Here is a 23,690-nt window from a genome sequence, read left to right on the forward strand (position 1 = left end):
ACATGCAAGGCAGGTGCTCTACCACTGAGCTACAGCCCCAGCCCGAAGCACCTTTATTTAATACTGCTAAGTCCAAACCAAAGACTATGTCTTAGTCTATTCAGGCTGCTGTAACAAAATGTCATAAATGGAATAACTTATAAACAATAGAAATTTATTTCTCATAGTTCTGGCAATTAGAAGTCCAAAATCAAGGGGCTAGCAGATTCAGTGTCTAGTGGGGACCACTTTCTGTTCATAGGTGTGGTCTTCTTGTTGTGTCCTCCCAGTGGAAGAGGTACAGAGCTCTTTGGGCCTATTTCATAAGGACCCTAATCCTGTTCATGACTGAACTCTCATGATCCAGTCACCTCCCCCAACATCATAACCTTTGACATATGAATTTGGGGGCAGGTGCAGATGTTCCCACCATAGCAAATGTCCCCAGTCTGATGACTATACATTTTTAGATGAGATACAAATTTTACCAAATTCTGATTCTCCACAGTGATGAGGTTTCAGCATATTTCAAAGTAGACTATGAAGAGCTAAATGAGAACATTCCATCCCACCCATACATTCTCCTTGTTTAGATGACAAGTGTCTTGGGGAAGTGTCAGTGGTTTCAGCTCATTCAAGCATCCCAGGAGAATGTTGCATAAGGAAAATACACCTTATAGGTAGTATTTGGACCAAGTCTTCAGTGAAGATTGATGCTGCTCGCATGACCTCATGCCCACTGCTCACTCAGGAAATCTCTGCAGAAAAAGAACCTAGATCAGCCCACACCTTCCTTCCTTAGATCCAGGTAAGCCAGAGCAGTCCTAATTGCTTTTACAGGAAAATAGATGTATTCAAAAAAGCAGTTCTTACCTCACAGTTTTTAATAGTATGGGACTTTTATAAAGGAAATTGTGATGGAAACCAGGAGGAAAGATAACCATCTTGACCCTCTCTTTGTGCCTGTAGGCATCATGTGCAATTTCATAGAGCTGAAAGAAAAAGAAAAAAAGGGACTCAAAGGCCAACAGTTCAAAGCCATAGGCTCCCTATATGATTTTCCTAAAAAAGTACAGAAACAACCAACTTGGGGAGTTTATCTCATTGGTTCAGAGACATGAGGCCTCTCCATGTCCCCAGCTAGCTGCCTCTACAGCTAAGGAAAAGAAGGCTGCACAGCCAATATAGGACACTGATCAAACCTCATCCTCCTCTGCCTGTACCTCACTGCAGAGGGACAGGGTATGTTATGGACCTACTCCAGGAGAGGTTAGTTTAAAGGGAAAAACTGCATCCCTAATTTTAGAGCCACTACAGTAGAAGCAACATTTTGTGGTTTGGCTATGAAATGTCCACCCAGAGCTTATGTTAGAACATAGGAATATTTGGAGGAAAAATGATCAGACTATGAGAACTGTAATAATCCATTTAATTATTTGAAAACACTACCATCCTAGGTGGTAACTGTAGGTGGGTAGGTGTGGCTAAAGGCAGGCAGTCACTGGAGGCATGCTCTAGGGGATTAGATCTCCAGTCCCTGGCTCCTTGATCCTTCTCTCTCCTTCCTGGCTGCCAGGAGCTGAGGAGTTTCCCTCCACCATGCCCTTTCACCATAGTGTTTCACCATGGACTGAGACCTCTAAAACACTGAGCCAGAATAAACTCTTCCTCCTCTAAATTGTTCTTCTCAGATATTTTGATTAGAGCAACAAAAAGCTGACTAACACAAACATGGAGCTTCCCACACAGCCTGGAATCTTCTCTCCACTTAGGAACCACAGACCCCACATGAGGGACCCAACTCCGCCCACAAACATGCCTTTGAGCTAAGTAAGCCAAAGACACTGAAATCTGTTGTGGAAACCCCAGGCATCATGGCTGTTTAAGGGTGCGGAATCCCCTATACTGTTGGAGTTCTTCCTTAAAACTAACCAAAGTTCAGCTGGCTGAAAAAAAAAAAAAAGAAATGCATATAGTGAGTTTCAGTGGGCTCTGAGCTTATCGTTTACCTTTTTTCCACGCTCCAAAGGCACAGTCCTGTCATCCTCTCCATGTAAGATGAGCAGGGGAGAAGACAGGAATTTAACACTGAGACAAGTGGGAGAAAAGCATTCAGTTCAGGAGCTGTGCATTGAGATCTCTCCTTTTCTTTTTTTTTTCAAAGTTAATACCTTTTTCCTTTCTCACATATAAAAAGAACTAATTTCATGATAAAAATAATAATCATGATGATAATGTATAAACTATCATTATTCAGTCTCTTCCCAAATAACCTAAAGAGCTGTAAGATCGCCAGTATCTAGAACAATGGTTGGCACATATTAGGTACTACTCAAATATTTTTTTGAAGACATACAAGGAAGAAGATGATCTCTCCTTTTCTCAGGTAAAGTTTTAGCAAAACATAAAGTTCATCTAAAACTTCATTTACAAGAAATATCCTTCCTTCCAAAGAATAACAGCTTCATGTATTAAAAAATTGCATAGGGTAACTTTTTTTCCAGGAAAATGTCCTTTTAAACAATTTGAATATTTCATTAATTTAACTTACTTCTATCTGACTTTGGGAAATACTGAAGAAATACACTGAGATGCTGAATTTGCACAATGTTAGAAGACCTTGTATTTTTTTCTTATTCCACCTTATTCTGTATTATCTGAATATTTTAATTAAAAGAATATAAAAGAAAATAACTCAAAACCCAAAAATAATAAAAAGTATCACAGATCCAGAGACCTCTTTGGGGCAATTAATTTACCTTTCCCATAATAGTAGAGGATGGACATGCAGTTGACAAGCTTTTGACTGGCTTCCTGGTCAGTCTCTTAATTTGGTTATCCAAAAAGGCTACAGCACAAACAGTGCCTTGATGCCCACTCGAGTGACTTTCTCAAACAGCGCTTCTCAGTCCTTCCCAAATTCTGATACCCATCCACCCCTGCCATGGTGACTTCGCGCCACCTCTGAGCATGATAAAGTTCCTTAGGTGTGTTAAAATACAAACAAAGTTGACCACTACCGATTAGAAGTATTCTCAAATTTCATAAATTCACTGGATCTGCTGTTGGGTTAGGAGGATGGATATCAAGTGGGTTTGGGTTACATGGGGAATGAGGCCTAAAAGTCAGAGACCCCTTAAGAAATATTAGACTAGACCCCAGAGGACCTTTAAAAGGTCTTATAGGTCCTAAATATACAAGTCTGAGTTCATAGGGAAAACTGTACTGGTGAAGACATTGGATTAGACAAGAGGGAAATAGCAAATATTAAAAATTCATAGAAACTCTAGCCCAAAGCCTAGTGTCCATCTAAGAATGCTAGAACAATATTCTAAGAAAATAAGGACAGGATTTAGATCTGTCATCACCATAAGTTACATATTAGTTAACCTGGAGCAACAGTGGAGCTTCTCATCATAGCTTACTTTTCATCACTGGGGAAGACAATCCTGTCTTTTCTCAGGGCATCCATAAGCACCTGTACACATCCTGGCAGCTTCTGGTAAATCTATTTTTAAAAAAAAAAGCAACATTAATAATTGTCCCACATAGCTGTGCCATTTGTTATAGTTTCTCACCACAAGCCATACTAACATAGAAAGTAGCAACTTTCTAAATATAATGAACTTTTTTAGAAAACTTATGATTTTAAAAGGTAATTCATGTTTTGTAGGAACTTTGGGGAAAAAGAACAGAAAGGAACAAAGAAACAAGTTTTATGTATTTCTACCACTGTAGATAATCAGTTAACATAATTAACTAGTTTAGATGGAGAACAATATTCTGATCAGTCAAAAATTCTGTGAATCCCCCAAAACCAAAGACTGAAAGTTTTCTCTTGATATGTAGATTCTAGCTTGACTACAAGCCCATTCACATCTGGCCACCCTTTTTCATTCCAAAGGCTGCTCACCTCCAATCCATCTGGAGTTAGAAGGTGTTTCCTCCTCTTACAAGGTATGTGACAATTAGGAAAGTCTCTATGGCTCCAGTACTTTATTTAAATATCTATCTATCTATCTATCTATCTCAACCCCCCCCCCCAGGTCCAAGAATCTTTTTGTTTTGGTTTGGTTTGGTTTGGATTGGGTAAGGTTTAAGTGTGCATGTGTATGTGTGTGTTTCTTTCTGTGCTGATTGGTTTGCGGACATATATACATATTTATTCATCCCCCCCATTTTTAGCATTTTTTGAATGTTGTTATTTTTCCATGCTTTGTCTTTTGAGGGTTAAGGTTTTTGGTTTGTTTATTGTATGTAAATATGCTAAATACTATAATTAGTAGACAAAAACTATCATACCTAAAAAAGAAATCAAAACCCTACTATATGGTGCTTACAAGAGGTATGCATTAAAAACAAATATTATAAAGATATGCATGAAATATAGACATTCAAGCTGAGATTCAAGGAATAGAAAAAGCTAAACTATGCAAACACCGATTAAAGCAAAGGTATACTAATAATGGATAATGCTGACTTTAAGTCAAGAAGCACCATTAGTCACAAAAGAAAAGGGAAATTTTATAATGAAAAAAGGATTATCCTTCCTGGAAGATATAAAACCTACATTACTATATTACTAGGTGACACACCTAATAGTCTCATCTCAAAAAAATAAAAACACCTAAACTAAAACTTATAGAAACAAACAACTACATACTACTGGGAGATACTTTAATACTCCCCTGAGTAACTGAAAAAAAAGCAGCATACCAAAAAATTAGTAAAGATAAAGAACTGAATAGCATGATTAAGAATCCTAATCCAAGTTACAGTAACAGAACACTGCAGAGAAAATAGCAGAACACATTCTATTTAAGCATATAGAACATAAAAATTGATTATCTGTTGTAACATAATGCACATTTCAACAAATTTCAAAAGACTGAAATAACAGATTATTTTCCTGGATCCTGATAATGTTGAAATACATTTTGCTCAGTGAAATAAGCCAATCCCCAAAATCCATGGAACAGATTAATTCTCAGCTGAATTCTAGTGGACCTTTAATGCCAGTGCTCCTCAGGTTATTCCATGTAATTGAAAGGAATAGAACACTTTCAGATTCACTCTATGAAGCCAGAATCACACTTATACCAAAACCACCTAAGGACACATCAAGGAAAGAAAACCATAGACCAATACCCCTGATAAACTTCAATTCAAAAATTCATAATAAAAAATTGCAAATATTATTTAACAACATATTAAGAATATTTTATATTATGACAAAGTTGGTTTTATCTCAGAGACGCAAGGATAGTTTAACATATGGAAATCAATAAATTTGATTTATCTCAAAAATAGAATTAAGGACAAAAATCTCTTAGGCATCTCAGTAGATACAAAGAAGACTTTAATTAAATTTGGCACTGATTCCTGATAAAAACACTGAAGAAACTAGGGATAGAAGAAACTGACCTCAATATAAAGGTTATTTACAAAAACCAAAAGTCAACATCATAGTCAATGGGAAACAAAATGAAAGCATTTCTTTTAAAATCTGGAACAAGACAAGGATGTCCATCCTCACCACTCATATCTAGTATAGCACTATAAATTCTATCAAGAGCAATTAGGCAAGGGAAGGAAATAAAAGCAATAAAAATAGGAAAGGGAGGAAATCAAACTACAACTGTTTGCAGGTGATATAATCCTATACTTAGAAGATCCAAAAAGCTCCACCAAAAGAATGCTAGAGCTAATAAACAAGTTCAGCAAAGTAGCAGATTACAAAATCAGCATACAAAAGTCAGTAGCTTTCCTACATACCAGCAATGAATCTGCTCAGAAAGAAATTAAAGAATAAATTAATTAAATATAATACCTAGGAATAAATCTAACCAAGGAGGTGAAAGACCTCTACAATGAAAACTATAGAATACTGAAGAAAGAAATTGAACAGGCTGGGCAGGGTGGCGCACGCCTGTAATCCCAGTGGCTCAGGAGGCTAAAACAGGAGAATTGTGAGTTCAAAGCCAGCCTCAGCAACGGGCGAGGCACTAAGCAACTCAGTGAGACCCTGTCTCTAAATAAAATACAAAATAGGGCTGGGATGTGGCTCAGTGGTAGAGTATCTCTGAGTTCAATCCTCACTACAAAAAAAAAAATAGAAAGAAATTGAACAGGTCACAACAATATGAAGAGACCTCCCATGTTCATGGATGGACAGAATTAATATTATTAAAATGGTCATAGTACCAAAAACAACATACAGAGTCAATTCAATCCCCATCAAAATACCAATGATATTTTTCACAGAACAAAAAAAAAAAACAGTTCTAAAATTCATTTGGAAGAATAAAAGACCCAAAATAGCCAAATCAAAGCAATTCTAAGCCAAAAAAAAAAAAAAAAAAAAAAGCTGGAGGCATGACAATGCCTGACTTACAATTATACTACAAAGCTATCCTGGCAAAATCTCAGGGAATAATGCCTACAGTTAATATATGGGGTGGCATCAAATTAAAAAGCTTCTGCACAGCAAGGAAACAATTATGAATGTCATAATGTGAACAAAGAACAAAGAACCTACAGAATGGGAGAAAAATCTTTCTAGCTACTCTTCTAACAGAGAATTAGTATCTATAATACACAAAGAATTTTTTAAAAATTAACACCAAAAATCAAATAATTCAATAAATGGGCAAATGAACTAAACAGATACTTCTCGAAAGAAGAAATACATGGGCTGGGGATATGGCTCAAGCGGTAGCGCGCTCGCCTGGCATGCGTGCGGCCTGGGTTCGATCCTCAGCACCACATACCAACAAAGATGTTGTGTCCGTGTCCATCGAGAACTCTCTTTAAAAAAAAAAAGAAGAAATACAAACAGCCAACAAATCTATGAAAAATATGTTTAACATTATTAGCAATAAGAGAAATGCAAATCAAAACTATACTGAGATTTCATCTCACACCAGTCAGAATGGCAGTCATCAAGAATACAAACAATAGTAAATGTTGGAGAGGATGTGGAGAAAAAGGCACTTTACACTGTTGGTGAGATTGTAAATTAGTACAACCACTATGGAAATCACTATGGAGTTTCCTCAAAAGACTAAGAATGGAATCACCTTATGACCAGCTATAACATTCCTCAGTATTTATCCTAAAGAATTGAAGTCAGCATTCTATGGTGATATATGTATACTTATGTTTATAGCAGCACAATACACAAGAGCCAAACTTTGGAACCAGCCTAGATGTCAATCAATAAAAAAATGTAGTTCATATACTCATTGGAATTTTATTAAATCATAAAGAAAAATAAAATTATGTCATTTGGAGGAAAATGGATAAAACTTGGGAAGGTTATGTTAAGCAAAGAGCCAAACTCAGAAGGTCAATATTTGTATGTTCTCATATATGGAAGCTAGAAAGGAGAAAGGAAAAGAATAATGAGGAGGAATCTCATAAAAATCCTAAGGATGTCAGTAGAATATAAGAAAGGTACTAGGGGGAAGTAAGAAGGGAGGGAAAGGATAAATATTGGAGAATGACATTGGCCAATTTATGTTGCTATATCGTGTACATGTATAAATATGTAACAAGAAATCCCACCATTATGTAAAACCATAATGCACCAATAAAAAATGTGGAAAAAAATAAATTTAGAAATAGTTTCTTTATCATGATATGCCATGAAGAGAGTAAAAAGGCAAAACAAAATACTAAAATACAGTTTCAAATACAAATAATTTTCTAGTGACTCATATCCAGCATCTATAAAGAACTTCCACAATGAAATACAACTCAACTGAAAAATCAGCAAAAGACATGAACAAATACTTCATAAGAAATGATGTCGAAATGACTAATAAACATTTTAAAATACCCAACCTCATTAATTATCAGGGAAATGAAAATTAAAACAACAATGAGATATAAAAGTGGGGGATAAAATGTGATTCAAATGGAATTCTCATACACAACTAAGTGGTGGGAAAATAAGGCGGTAAAGTGTTTCAGAACACTGCTTGACATTGTAACTATTAAACTGAATGCATGCATATCATATGCCCCAGCAATTATATTACTAAGGTACATTCCAGTGACATTTTATAGAACATGGGTTCAAGAATACTCACAACTACAATATTAATTGCCCCACACTGAAAGTGATCCAAATGTCTATAAATAATGGAATAGAACAATAAATTGTGATATTTCCATGTAATAGAATACTATATGGAAATGAGAATGACCAAACTATAGCTCTACATGTCATCAATGACTCCCACAAATATAATACATTATATATGATTCTACTTACATAATATTCAAAAACAAAATATATTCCTTATACATGTACACACAAGTAATAATACTATAAAGAAGTACTTGAATATGACTACCATAAAGTTGATGTAAGGATTACATCTAAAGATTAAGGATCACATAAAATGGGGCTTACTGAACTGGGAATAACATAGAGAAGACATCTGAGGGCCAATGATACTGATTTCTTGACTTAGGTGGTAGTCATGTATGTGTTAATTTGTAATGATTCATTAAATCATGTATTTCCCCTATTTTGCTAAATTTCAAAATTAACAAAATTTTTAAATTTGATTCAGTCCTGTAACCAAAGACACAAAGAACAGTAGATAATGAAAACTCTAGTTATACAGCAGTAGTCTTATCTGCTAGAATGTAGCAAGGTTCATTTCAAAGCAGACTTTATGACTCAAAACAAGCCTTGTCTTAGGAACCAGTTGCTCTTTGGATCCACAGATTCTTCAAATTTGTTGCTACTGAGTGAAATTTACTTCTAAGTCAGGAAATATATTCAATACCCTCCCAATTTTGTGACCCCTAGAGCTCCTTTGGACATTGCTCTTCATTTCTTGCTTGAGCTCAGGTTGAAAAACACAGTTAGATAGTAAATGACAACAAATATTCCTGAGTACTTCTGTTTATTCCTATCCTATACCATGTTTTAGTTCATCTTTTTGAGATCTTAAGGAAGTACTAGACAGTGATTTAAATTTTAGTTAAAAACTTGCAACTAGTTACTAGTTCATCTTTTGGTTAATGTTAAAAATCACAATGCAAATTAAAACTACACTGAGATTCCAGTTAGGATGGCATTTACCAAGAATACAAGTAACAATAGGTGAACAGAGAGCCTACATTTTGGGGGCAAATTTTTACCACACACATCAGATAAAGCACTAATCTCTAGGATATATAAATAACTCAAAAAACCTAACAAAAAAAACCCAATAAATAAATGGGCCAAGGACCTGAACAGACTCCTCTCAGAAGATGATATACAATCAATCAACAAATATATAAGACAATGTTCAATATCTCTAGTAATTAGAGAAATGCAAATCAAAACTACTCTAAGATTTCATCTCACACCAGTCAGAATGGCATCTATTAAGAATACAAACAAGGGGCTGGGGATGTAGCTCAAGTAGTAGCGCGCTCGCCTGGCATGCGTGCGGCCTGGGTTCGATTCTCAGCACCACATACAAACAAAGATGTTGTGTCCACTGATAACTAAAAAATAAATATTAAAAAAATACAAGCAACAATAAGTGTTGGCAAGTATGTGGGAAAAAAGGTACACTCATACATTGCTGGTGGGACTACAAATTGGTGCAACCAATCTGGAAAGCAGTATGGAGATCCTTAGAAAACTTGGAGTGGAACCAACATTTGACTCAGCTATCCCACTCCTTGGTTTTTACCCCAAAGACTTAAAAACAGCATACTACAGGGACACAGCCACATCAATGTTTATAGCAGCTCAATTCACAATAGCTAAACTGTGGAACCAACCTAGATGCCCTTCAGTAGATGAATGGATAGCAAAAATGTGATATATATACACAATGGAATACTATTCAGCATTAAAAGAGAATAAAATCATGGCATTTGCAGGTAGATGGATGGAATTGGAGAATATAATGCTAAGTGAAGTTAGCCAATCCCAAAAAACCAATGCCAAATGTTTTCTCTGATACAAGGAGACTGATTCATAGTGGGATAGGGAAAGGGAGAATGGGAGGAATAGACGAACTCTAGACAGAGCAAAGAGGAGGAAGGAGGAAGGGGGATGGGGGTAGAAAAGACGGTGGAATGAGATGGACATTATTACCCTAAGTATATATTTGAAGACACAAATGGTGTTACTTACTTTGTGTACAGAGATATGAAAAATTGTGCTCTATATGTGTAATATGAATTGTAATGCATCCTGCTGTCATATAAAACAAATTAGAATTTAAAAAAATAAATTAGATGAAAATATTGAATCTTTTAATGATTAATTTTGTTAGAAACTTATAATTTAATGAACTTATCTGCAATTACTGAGAGTAAAATAATAGATACCCAACTAATGGTTATATCAAAATAAACATTCAATTGTCTAGAAACAGTTGATAATGTATAATTTATTGAATCTTACATTACTCAACATCTAATATTTTCAATTATGGAGTAGATTCTTGTGTTAAGTCGAAGTTTAAATATTAAGGGTATTTTTAAGATTATGTGATTCTGTGAACTGGCTGCACCAGAAGTAGTGAGAGCTACCTTTCCCTAAAAATGGTTAACAAATTCCAGAACATTCTATGATCATCTACTGTACAAAATATTTCAAAAGTAAACAGTTATATTAAAATAACCCTATGATGACTCAATGCCTCAAACAACACAACTGGGGCCATATAGGACCCCCAAAGCCCCAGCTCCTCCTGCCTTCCCTTCTCTCTCTCTCTCTCTCTCTCTCTCTCTCTCTCTCTCTCTCTCTTTCTCTCGCTCTCCCCCCACCCCACCCCCTTTCTCTCTCTCTCCCTCCTTCCAACATTTCTACAACGATAGGCATGGAATAAAATTATAAAATTTGAATAAAATAAAATTATAATAATATACACAACAGATTTTAAAATGACAATTTGTGGCCCAATTCTTAATACTTTATTAAGAAGACTGTTGTCTTTATCTATAATAGTGTGTAAAAGCATTCAGCAGTTTCCTTGAATTATCTATAAACTTTCTTATGATAAAATCATAAAAGTTATATGGCCAACATTTGTAGGGCTAAAAATGATGCATGAAAACTTATTTTCAATTTAAAAAATGAATAATAAATAATAAAAGGCAAGTCTATATTAAAATTATAAAAGATAACAAGTAAAGTTAATGAAAGGACAAAAAGGCTTTCACTCTTAAGTCACTCAATTTGTTAGAAGAAAATAAATAAACTACCAAATACAAAAGCCAGGTGTCCCCTTTAATAGTAACTGGCTAATAATAAACTGTCTCTGGTTAGACTAACTTAGAGACATATAAAACTAATTAAGAAAAGGAAGATAGTTGATAAACATACATGTGTAGATATAGTCTATGCTTTGATAACTTGTAAATATGGATCAGAGACTTACCTTTAACAAGGGATAGTTGATACTTGCATCCCATATGTTGGTAAAAGGAGCTTCCAAGACAATGGCATCAACTGGGCATCCTTGAAAATAGTAAAATAAAAAAGAAAAAAATAATAATTCCCCTATTCAAATACCACCTTCCCTAGATAAGGGATCCTCACAGTCTTGTACATGAACTACCTGCTTCAAAATCATTTGCAAGGCTTATTAACAATTTCCTGGACCCCACACCACACTCAAGAGTCACAGTGTTGGGAGTAAGGAACAAGAGTGTTCATTTTTAACAAAGTTTCTCCTCCACCCTTGAGGTTTTTATGCAGATGATGGTTAAAACCACTACCTTCTTCTAAGAATACAAGATTTTTCAGGACGTGGACAATTTAAGAAAGCAAAGCACTACAGGGAGACAGAGTATTCTGAAGTCTATTGTTTAAAATGTGCCAGAGACAGATTAGGTTGTTTTGGGCAATAACCCCTCTGCACAATTAGAAAATGTATGGGGAAGACAGTATGTGTATGTGTATGTGCATATTTATATGTTTGAAGGCATATGAGGATTACTGATCAGTGAGAATTTTCAGAGCAAATACCACTGAGAAAAGCCAAGAGAGTTTGAGCTGCCTTTCCCCTCAAATCAGCTGAAAGCACTGGTGATAGTTGACAGAATTAGAAATTAAACAGTACTTTTAGTATTCTCCACAACCAAAAGGAGAAAATGAGAGTTCAGGATCTGACAAAGGGGAAGATCCAAGAACATTTCTCAAGCTTTTGGTTGTTACCTCAAAGAACTACACACTAGGAGAGGAATAATAATGGACCAGAAATAAACCAGCTTTCATAAAGGCTTAAGCAGAGCTTCGAATCAGCTCAATCTCTGATTGGATTCAAGTAATCTGTTCATAGCACAACTGCCTTTCAGAAGAAAAGTAAATTATTTCTGGAAGAAGACAACATCACCCCAAGTCTTAAATCATCTCTATGATTATCCATAAAAATTACTAGCACTTAATCAAAAATAACTAGACATATGAAAATAAAGAAAAGGGGGTTGGAGGTATAGCTCAGTGGTAGCATGCTTGCCTAAAATGCATGAAGCCCTAGGTTCAATCTCCAGCAAGGCAAAAAGAAAAAAGAACAAAAGAAAGGGTTTAAAGTAGATAATTGAGTTTTGGAACTTTGAAACTTGATAGCATTCAGGTAATTAATATTTTTATTGATCCAATATTTTATATATGAAGCAAATTCCAATTTTTTATCTTAAAAAATATTACTTGGCCCTATTCATAAAGACTCTAAATTGTGAAACCAGGTAGGATCCAGGAAACCTACATTTTTCACAAACGCACTCAGTAGATTCTGATACAAGCTATTCTCAAATCACTTTGAGACCAGGTGTAGTGGTACATGTCTATCATCCCAGCAAATTGGGAGGCTGAGACCACAAGTTTGAGGCGAGCCTCAGCAACTTAGCAAGGCCCTAATCAACTTAGCAAGATTCTGTCTCAAGATAAAAAACAAAAAGGGCTGGAGATGTGGCTCAGTGGTAAAGCACTCTAGATTCAATCCCTGATATGAAATAAATAAATAAATTGCTTGAAGAAATATTGACATAGCTATTATATAAGAAGGACTGCAGAAACCAAGTCCTGACTATCCTTTCATAATGTTATTTTCCTCTCCTGAAATTTTAATTAACATCACTTCACAAAGAAAATTCATCTTAAGGCATTTTTAATTCTTCCCTTGGTATTAATTTTAAATTTCATAGCCCCCAGAGCAACCATTATTTTATATTAAGTAAAGAGAAGAACGTTTGTTACCTGCAAGGAACTGTCCACAAAAGGATGCCATTGGCATCTCTGTGTTCAAAGTGGACACAACAGTCTCTTGATTCTTTCTATTTCCCACCTGAAGCCAAGAAATTAATCCATGGAAACATTTTACATTACCTTTCTCTTCTAACACTTTTGCAGCATTTGTTGCAACTCTGTAAAGCAATGCATATTAGTACATATGTGAAGCAATGACTTAATAGTCAATTAAGTAACACAAAATGCAAAACATCCAGAATGAGTATTTGATGAAAGCTCTGAGCTCTCTGACACAAACTTGCACAGGATTTCAAGAGTTTCCACAAGCCCTAAATTAAAAATCCTTTTCTTTAAAACTCTCCAGGAAAGTCCAGAATGAACTTCAGTGTCCTAGATCCATGGAGCTGACAGGACCCTCCCTTGTTTTACAAACAGGCAAACTGAGATAGCAAGGTCTCTAGCCATTTCTGGAGAAGAAGAGAAACCAGAAAAGAGTCCCTATCTCCTAGAGCTCAGTGCCCCTTCCACTGCTCTCGGCTGCCTTTGATGTGACCCTAAAGCCCCAAGTCCCCACCAAAGGACACATCTTCAGCTCTCACTCACCCTGTGCCCAGAGAGTGGCCCCAGAGACACACAGGAGTGGCACCACATCTTGCCTTGGTCCACTCATAGACACAAATAGCATCCGCAGTCAGTCCCTCCTCCGTGGGCTTCCCCGTTGAGTCCCCAAACCCTGGCAGCAAGCAAAGGCAAGCACAATATCACCATCCCCCAAACAAGCAATCATCAAAAAAGCCTCTTGCTTATTTGGAAATCTTTGAACACTGTTCTTAACACATACCTCTATAGTCAACAGATAGAACATGAAAGCCACCATCACTCAGCACCTGGGTAACAAAGAGCTGCCGTCACTTGAAACTGAAGGTGTAAACAGGAAAGGCTCCTTAATAGATCCATGAACCTATTTGTGATGGTTTAATAGGTGGGGGAAATTTGTACTTTTGAAATCTAGTGTATGTCTTCAAACCTGAGGAACTCAGACTCAGTGGGAAAGATGGAAAGCAACCTCGCAGAGCAAGGTCAGACTGCCAGGGTCACACCTAACCACCAAGGTCACACCTACCAGCTGAGTGACTTTGGCCAAGTTACTGAACTTTTAAGTGTAAAAACATTATTCTGAAAAGTAAAAAACATTACTTTTAGGATTATTGGAGAATTACATGGATTGCATGTTGTCTTTTTAAAGAATTCCCTTGAGAAATAAGGACTCTACACAGTTGTAGTAGAGGCAATCAAGCATTAAGAAGATATTTATATTAAATATGATCAGCTAAAGAATTAAATTCAATCAAAATTAGAGATCATGGGAACACATGAAACCACCACCAAGCCCCTCACAGGTAAAGAAGGAAAGAATGTGAAAAAAATAATTTTGCATGAAGTGAAACACAATGACAGAGACATAAAAAGAATGCATTATTAATGTGCAGACGGTTTTTATTTAACCCTCATGACAGTAAGTTAGATATTATTCTCATTTTACAGATTCTTAGTAACTGAGAGCTGGGCACGGTGGCACATTCATGTAATCCCAGCAGCTCAGGAGGCTGAGGTGGGAAGATCACAAGTTCAAAGCCAGCCTCAGCAACTTAGCAAGTCCCTAGGCAACTTGACAAGACCATCTCAAAATAAAAAAAAAAAAAAAAAATGAAAAACTCTGAGAATGTGTTTCAGTGGTTAAATGGGCTCAATCCCCAGTACCATAAAAATTAATTAATTAATTAATTAATTTAAAAACTGAGCACTAGAGAGTTTCAGTAATTTGTTCTGTCACCCAGTTTTCAGAGGCAGATCCAAGATTCTGCCTATGTCCAAGTACTGTGCTTCCCCTCCTTCAGCACAGATGTGAGCAGCTAAACCTCACTGAGGACATTTTAAATACAAGTTGAACTAATAGTTAGAAATTAAATGGAACTTTTAAATATCAATTCAAATTACATTCCCTCAAGAAAAGCTAACACACGTGGCAGCTAAGCATTCAGAGAAATGGGAATAATCATGTGTAACTTATGGCACATGTATTAAAGGACCATTTGACAATACAACTCAAGAACAACAAGAGTAGCAAGTCCTTCTCCTAAGAATTTATCTCTAGGAAAATATGCCAAAAAAGAAGGAAAAAGGGATGGGGATATAGTGCCTGAATAACGTGTGCAAAGCTTTGGGTTTGATCCCCAGTCCCATTTTAAAAAAAAAGAAATTAAAAAAAACTACATGCTTAAAGTTTTCAGTAGTAATACTATTTAAAATGAATTCAGTGGATGTGTAACCGATGTGATTCTGCAATCTGTATTTGGGGTAAAAATGGGAGTTCATAACCCACTTGATTCTAATGTATGAAATATGATATGTCAAGAGCTTTGTAATGTTGTGAACAACCAATAAAAAAAAGAAATACTATCAAAAAAAGAAAGAAAAACAAAATCCAACAGTAATGGAGGAGTTAAGTAGACAAAGTTTGTAAATAAATAGGAAGCTTTAAATTGGTTAATTATGATAACTAAAAGCATGGAAGGATATTTACAAAACAGTATTAAAAGAGCACAACATAAACTTATATATAGATATATAGAGACAATCATAGTGTCATATTTCCTCTTTGTATAAAAAGAGAAATAAAGATGGGGAAATACAAATAAATGTGAATAGCTGCACTAAGTGATTGAAGGAACAGAATCAAGAAAGGAAGCAAGCAAGCAAGGAAGAATTTAATAAAGACTTGCTTTCTTCCAGGAGAGGTGGCACATGCCTGTAATCCTAGCAGCCTGGGAGGATGAGACAGGAGAATCCCAAGTTCAAAGCCATCCTCAGCAAAAGCGAGGTGCTAAGCAACTCAGTGAGACCCTGCCTCCAAATAAAATACAAAATAGGGCTGAGGATGTGGCTCAGGGGTTGCGTGTCCCTGAGTTCAATCCCAGGTACCAAAAAAAAAAAAAAAAAAAAATTTGTTTTCTGAAAGAAAGCACCTATCCAAAGTAGAAAAGGGAAGGCTCTGGAAGCCTGGTCCTATTCGGCAATGGTGAAGGCAGCACTTGGTACACAAAAGGTGCCAGGGGAAAAGTCATACCAGCCACTGCCTTCCCCAGCCATCCTAACCATGACAGGGACTAGCCGCCTTCTTTTCGTATCTACAACTCTTCTTTCTGGGAACACTGAGGTCATGCAATTCAGCTCTGAGTGGGAGGGGGAAAAAACCCTCAATTCTGACCATCATCTGCTTCACCATATCCTAAGTACGAATAGCAAAGGGCCATATCCTAAGTACGAATAGCAAAGGGCCAATGTGGGATAGAAAGCAAACCCACAAATGAATAGATATCCTCCTGCCTCTGAAAACTGGGTGACTGAACAAATTACTGAAACTCTTCAGTGCTCAGTTGTTAATCTCACCCAGCACAACCCATCGGCAAGGGTCACCTGTGAGATGCACTGATATGGGTGGAGGTGTGGAAAGGAGTGGAGTTTCCTGACTGCACAGGGAGGGCGGGTGAAGAAGTGCTAGAGATACTGAGGCTGGCAGGATTATAGGCCTAGATCACAGGACAGATTATAGGCCAGTTTATAGGCTGGAAAGAACTGAGGAGGAAGCCAGTGTGTGGGAGGAAAGACCAAGCCTCAGGGTCAATAATGGAATAGCAGCCCAGTCACCTGCAACAGAGATTACCTAACTGCAGAGAATCAACAGGCAGCTCGCTGGACCAGTTCTGAGGCAGATATGGCTAAGTGGAGAGCCAGCCATGTTCCTCACACTTGGAAATGCAGGGAATGTCCCAACAAACCGGAGTGAGAAGTGAGGACAGCACAGCGCAGCCACCAGGCTACTCTGCAAAATTTTATGTAGGACTAAAGCCAGGGTTTCATGGACTTTTAAAAGAAGACATTCCGAATTTTTATTCTACACCACTTAAGAGATCCTTATACAAGGAGAAGAAATTTCCCATTTAATACACCTATCCCCTATCCTTTTTTTTTTTTTTGGGGGGGGAAGAAAAATCTAAGTGTCTTCAATCTTTTTTTTTTTTTTTTTTTTTTTTGAGATGAAGGGAACAAGTGCATGAAAGTGTATGAGGTCCCAGACATCACAACTCACCCTGGGACCTCTCAGGAGATAACCAGGCTAAGGACCTAAGGAGATCTTATGACTATAGCCCAGAAGGGAATCAACGGGGATTTACAGAACTGATGTTTTGAGGCCTCTTCAGGACATGGGGATATAGCTTAGTAGTAGAGCTCTGGCCTAGGATGAGCAAGGTCCTGGGTTCAATCCCCAGCACCACCAAGAAAGGGAGAAATAAAGGAAGGAAGGAAGGAAGGAAGGAAGGAAGGAAGGAAGGAAGGAAGGAAGGAAGGAGCAAACAAACTTCTGTGAGGCCTCTTCAGACATACCTTTACCAGCTCAAGCCTGTGAGGGGCTGCCCTGTAGAAGGGGTTAAGGAAAAAAAATAAGAATTATGAATTACGATGATGAGTTCAATAAAAATCACTCAAATGCTGTTGGCATTTCATGCCATTCTTTTTTAGATTAGAGAAATAAACAACTGGGAGCAAGAGAACTGCTTCTTGGTAGCAGAGCCAGCTTAGATGTTTCAGGGAGAGTGATCAATGGCCCTGTTGTTGGACATTTCTCCACACAAGTGTTGGGCGCCCAAGTCTCTCTGAGGTGAGCATCTGATGAAGTACTGATAATCCATTTCCTTTCATTTCTATGCAACTAGACTTATCTCTAGGAATACTTTTAGAAGCTAAAGGGAAGTAAGTTCCAGAAAATGACTTTTCAGAACAAGGGATGATGGAGTCAAGTTGCACTAAATTATAATTTGCCTGTATCCCATCTGCTGTGTCATTGAACACAAGATGAGGTGAAGGAGTGAGGCTCAGTGCCCTGAAAGGACAAAAGATGTTTCTTCCATAAAATGACCATATTGATTATTCTCACATTAACAACAATGAGTCAAAAGACAGAGGATTCTTTAAAACTATTTTCTGACAGCAAGCTGAGACTCTTGGGCAGAAGCCAAGAGGCAGGTGTGGCCAATGACTCTAGGACAACTGGGGACAATTTCAGATTCACACAGAGGCACACACGGTAAGTATGTTCCCCGTGATCCTTCAAATAAGCACATTGCAGCACCCTGCCCAAGTTTACGCTGCACTGAACAATGTCGAAGACTGCCGAATTCCGCAGGAAACCTCAACAAATGTGATTCTGAAATGGACACATCAAGAAAGCCCCTTGAGGAAAAGCAAGTCATGAGAAAAAGACATCACCTGACAGAAAAAAGAGAGAGAAAAAAGACACAGGCAAGCTAGCCAAGAGGCAGATTCCAGGGCTTGTCACTTAGCTGGAAGTTCCCTCCAGAGATGAATGGAGACCGGTGGGCTTCAAGCCTCAGCACCCCTCCCCAGACCAAAGAGGTGCAGTCATGGCTCATATCCATCACCTAAGGTAATGAGACAGGTCCAGGGACAGCTCTGACAGTACATCAAAGAACAGCCAGTCTTCCTGGAAACGTTCTTCCTTACAAAGCAAGGTAGGGACTAGAGAGTGAGGTGAGGCATGAATATTCTAGACTAGAATTAGTCAGATGGCCCCCAATTCCTGTGGTCAGAATTCCAGATGATTTCTCCTAGGAGTCATCCTTTTAATTAACAGGGTTGATGCTAAATAAAGGACTCTCCACTGTAGTTTTCTGAAAAGTCCATTGATGTGGAAATTGATCTTCCTTTCCCTCAGAAAGCGTGCCTGACCCCTTTCCAGTCATCCATGGGTTTGTCAACCTAAATAACAATCAGAGAGAGATTCTCCAAAGAGTATTTGGAGAATATCCAGGAATAGCAGAGCACTGCCGTGGAACTATGTATGCCACAGTAAACTATGAATGTATTCAAAAAGAATGAGGCAAGGGGAAGTTCTTAAATGCAAAATCAGGAGGATTACGTAAGATATTTGGAAATGATAAGCCTCAGGTACAAGGATTAATAACAAGGGTAGCACCAGTCAGAGATTGAACAGATAGTTGCTGGGCAGATGTCCTTGCACAAGTATTTCTGTGTAAGGTTGAAGTGGGCTTTGTACCAGGCTATGGTTTTGGCAGAGTGACCTGTGAATAATTCCTATTATCAGGTTATGGGACATAGATGCATGCAAATCTTCATAACCTTCTGGCTTTATTTATTGACTCTGTGGTTCAAGCTTGACAAAAAGACTCCATTTTGATTCTGACAACAGGTTCAAGCTATCATTTTGGATACTCTTAAGGAGTAAAGGAACCACTGCCTTCTCTGAAATCAACATCCAGATTTTGGAAGAATCATTCTTTTTTCCATCCCAGTTAAGGATCCATATTATTCTTCTCATAAAACAATTTTCTAAAGAGAAGTCTTTTGCCAGAACACCCTTAGATTTCAAAAAAGGAAAAAAAAAATGTGTGAAGACATGCCAGCACAGTTTAAAAACTGAATCCTGCTTCACTCTCCCACAGCAACACTGAGATGCTCTTAATCTCCTTTAAAAAAAAAATGCAAGCAGAGGCACTGACCTATGTTCTGCACTGCCATGAAGATAAACAATAATCGGGTTCCCATCGTGAAGGGCTGCTTCATACCAGCAACAGTCCTTCCCCTTGGCATCTTCTCCCCGACAGCTGGGGACTGTGTGCCTGAAGAGTAAGGAGGTTATCAAAAACATGTAAGAGGGAGGAATTCTCTATCCTTGCCAAAATCTGAGGCCTTCATTATGGGGCACCTGTGTGTGTGTGTGTGTGTGTGTGTGTGTGTGTGTTTATGTATTTATATTATTTATACATTCATATATTTATATTCTATTCTAGAATATTTTTAAATTTTTACATGAGTAATATATGCACCAATTAAATTTAAAATATAATACCACAAAACATCTTATGATGAAAATCTTACTGTCCTGACCCACTGGCCCATGAACAAAGGCAACACTTTTAACCATTTACTGTTTCAATTCTCCTGAGTCTTGTACCCATTAAGCTTTCAAGACTCCAGTTCTTAGGTGCAGTCCATTGAAATAACCAAAAACAAATAGAGACAAGTAAAAGATAATAGATACTTGCCATCTGCCATTAGTTTTGCTGAAGAGAAAAAGTTAGAGAGATTTTAAAGGAAAAATCAAGTTATGTAGGAAAGAGAACTTCAACATGAAGCCAAGCTATTCTATCCATGAAATCATGTGACCTTGTGATCATAAATACCTGTGTGGTCCTGTTCCTCCATCTTGCTAAATAAACCAATGAAAGAACCCTAAAAATGCAAATGCTGACACATGACATGTCACAGGGCACTTGCAAAACAGATCAAGAAATGACAAAGCTTCCGTTCTCTTGATTATTAAGGGACAGGCACCACTTCCTGAGTGAGTTGGTTCTAATGAGGACAACCATCTCAACAAACCGAGGGCCAGGGGGAAAAAGCAAACAGAAAGATTTCCAAATTCCAACACTGTTAGCTGACCTGTTCCCTGCAGGTTAGGAAGAAACCATGTGCACCCATATTGATTCCCAAACATTCTATGATTAGAGGTTTAAACTCAGGGAGACGCAATATAAGACAGAGCACTGGAAATTTGTCAGCCAAGAATAAGTAGTAGAACCAAACAAGAAAAGACTGAGATTAGCATAACAGAAAAAGGCAACAGAACGTTCCTGGCTTCATCTGACAAATATTTATTGCATGCCCTTTATGTACCAAGAATTAGGCTAATCGGTCAGAGCCCACCACCAAAGTCTGTCTTCTCTGCAAGCTGTGGTTTTATAAGGAAAACAGGCATTAACCAAATAATCACACAAACATTTATTTAATTATGAGAAAAAAACGTCTTCATGGACAAGACAAGCCCAGGCGGCCACCAAAGCACATGCTTAAAATGGGGTCTAAGGAAAAGTTTTCCTTAAAATTGTCAGTTAAAGCAAAACCCAAAAAAGATGAGTAGACAATTAGCTATGCAAAAGGAGGGCATGCAAGAAGATGAGGCAGAATGACGTGCTGGGACAAAGCATATCCTGGGGAACTGTGGCTTGATGTGCCTGGAGCAGAAGACAAAACAAGGGTGGTGTGGAGTAAGAAGAGGTGCCGGGCCCACAAGCCAAGGGCAACATCTGACCTCACACTCTGAAGCAAAAATTCCTGAGAAGCAGAATTAATCAGGTCGGATTTCACTGTAAGGAGAAGGTGTTATGGAACGATTCCCAAGGAGCACCAACCCCCACGCAGACAGGTAAGGCAGCATTGCTCCCCTTTGCCCTTCTAACAGGAAAACCTGGTCCATCAAGCATCTCAGTGTCCAATCCATGTACTCACCAGATTCCCAGCATCACTCGGGGTTCAACCCTTATGTAGAAGTTCACCGTGTGAGGAATCTTTGACTCTGGTTTCTTTAAATCCACAAGAAATGGAGCTTTGTCTGGAAAATAAAAATTATTGACTACCAGAATCAATCAAATTCCATGTTTTTTAATGACAACCAAAAAAAAAAAAAAAAAAGCAAACAAACAGGAATGAGTCTTTGTAGGCAAACTGGTTTCTAAGTTGCAAGCCACTAAATGACTTGCAAAGAGTTTTATCAACTAGGGCTAACCAGCAGAAATAAAAAAGAAATAAAACCTAAAGCTAGATTTTATAATAACACCAGCATGGTAGCCCACAATAGAGTCAGAGAGTTTGTTCAATCCTTATCTTTGGCTCAACCTAACAGCAGAGGAAACCATTCCTCTGATAAGGTAAGAGGGCCCAGAAGGAAACAATGAATATTCTGCCACTGAAGTAAAACCTAATCATTAGCCTAAGGCCAGAAGTGATTGAGGTATACTAGGGAGCTGGTCAGTAAGAGCTAGGACTGTTACACTGACCAATAGCACCCAGGAGTCCCTTCCTCTATCTGGTCTCTTCCTTCTCCTTTCCTCCCCCTTTTTCTTTTCCTCCCCCATCCCCTACTTCTCCAAGGGATTCTTATAAGAGAGAAAAGAGAAAAACAGAATTCCATGAGCAGTTAGGTATCCATGTCAACAGCTAATTTGAAGACTGAGGTCCTGAACTGAAACCCCAGTCACAAGGCCAGTCACAAGTCACACGACTTTGCCTATTCCCAACAGCTTAAAGGATTTATGCTAGCCTCCAAAAATCAATACTGAAAATAGGTTTCAGACTGTTTAAATCTAGCCACAAATTTATAATTTACAAGTCTTTTTCATTATGTTATAACATTAAGGACAGTGAGTTCTTTATTTGGGATAAATTCATGGGAAGTATACACTTACAAAAATTAAAATAAATCAGCATGTCCATCAGAGGAGGGAAAATGTGTTCTTTTAATGGTTTACTAGTAAAGGTGTTGTACAGAGCAGCAATTTTTCCTCTGAGTGTTGAACAGGAGTGTGGAAGAGATCTGCAAGATATTGGGAAACACACAAGGTTTTCAAAATCAGTCCAAGTTTGACTTGGTTTGTTTTTTTCTCCCATAGTTCAAATCAAACTTTAGAGACTAACATTGGGCATTCCAGGTAACTCGGCGTTTAAGCAAAATCCTTCACAGAACTACACATACTTGTCTAAGCTGGTCCCTGAAGAGAAACCCAGTGAGGAAGACAGAGCCCTGTCTAGTCCCTGAAAAGGCCAGGGCATGACAGGGAAGGAGAGCAAGAGCTGACGAATGCACCAGGGTCAGATTTGTCCTCCGTGTTGCCCCATAGAAGGCCAAAACTAGACCCCAAAGTCATTAGTAAACAAGATGCAGCCAGCTTAATAGTTTCTGTGTTCAAAATCACATCACAACGCAGCACTACACAGGTTAGCTGTTGCTCCTACTATATAAAGCAGTGAGTGACATCATTAGATCTTCTCTCTTCTGACTGAGTCTTAGGAGGAAAAAAAATCCAATGAGAGAACACCCCCACTTCTGAGTGACATTCCTGGAGGAGAGGCACCTGTGAGAAGAGGGTGGGGAGCAGGAGGGTGGGACCTGGAAGAAGTGGGATGAGACCATCTACTGCGCATTCTACTGTCCTCTGTGACACAAACCATCAACGTGATGATTTGTCCATGGGGGTCACTAATTCCACCTCTGTCTTGAATCACATCTCTCATGAAGGTCAAGAGGTCTTCCATTTTTGACAGATGAAGGACACAGGAGGTTAATATTATTATCTGCTTCCAGTTTTTGTCCACATCGTCTATTCAATAAATCCTTTTCCTATTGTAATCTACCAACATAAAGACTGCCCAATGTGGTCATATTGTAAGGTTGGAAAGATAGAAAGCACTCTGTTCAACTGTCCTGATTTTTATGCTACCTACCCCAGAGGCAGTTTAGAAGATAAGTGTTACCTCTGCTTCACAAATGAGGAGTCTACAAAGCTAAAAGTCCTTCCCAGCCTTGCAGGCCCAGGAATGAGTCACACATCCCCAAGTC

The 23,690-nt window shown here is 37.9% G+C and overlaps 1 protein-coding gene across 1 annotated transcript in view; it reads right to left on the reverse strand.

Annotated features, from left to right (window-relative positions):
* The window catches only part of ABHD12B (abhydrolase domain containing 12B), a gene marked incomplete at both ends in the record, with an annotated part of 33,421 nt that overhangs the window by 5,805 nt on the left and 3,926 nt on the right, over positions 1-23,690 (reverse strand). Inside the window, 11 exon segments of the mRNA XM_081289708.1 lie at positions 853-971; positions 1,989-2,067; positions 3,405-3,487; positions 11,385-11,464; positions 13,334-13,371; positions 13,799-13,928; positions 14,037-14,082; positions 17,642-17,672; positions 19,795-19,914; positions 21,584-21,686; positions 22,540-22,667. Coding sequence (XP_081145834.1) covers positions 853-971; positions 1,989-2,067; positions 3,405-3,487; positions 11,385-11,464; positions 13,334-13,371; positions 13,799-13,928; positions 14,037-14,082; positions 17,642-17,672; positions 19,795-19,914; positions 21,584-21,686; positions 22,540-22,667 — 957 coding nt within the window.

The sequence above is a fragment of the Spermophilus citellus genome (genome assembly GCF_964194105.1).
Source record: "Spermophilus citellus genome assembly, chromosome: 4".
Lineage (NCBI taxonomy): Eukaryota > Metazoa > Chordata > Mammalia > Rodentia > Sciuridae > Spermophilus > Spermophilus citellus.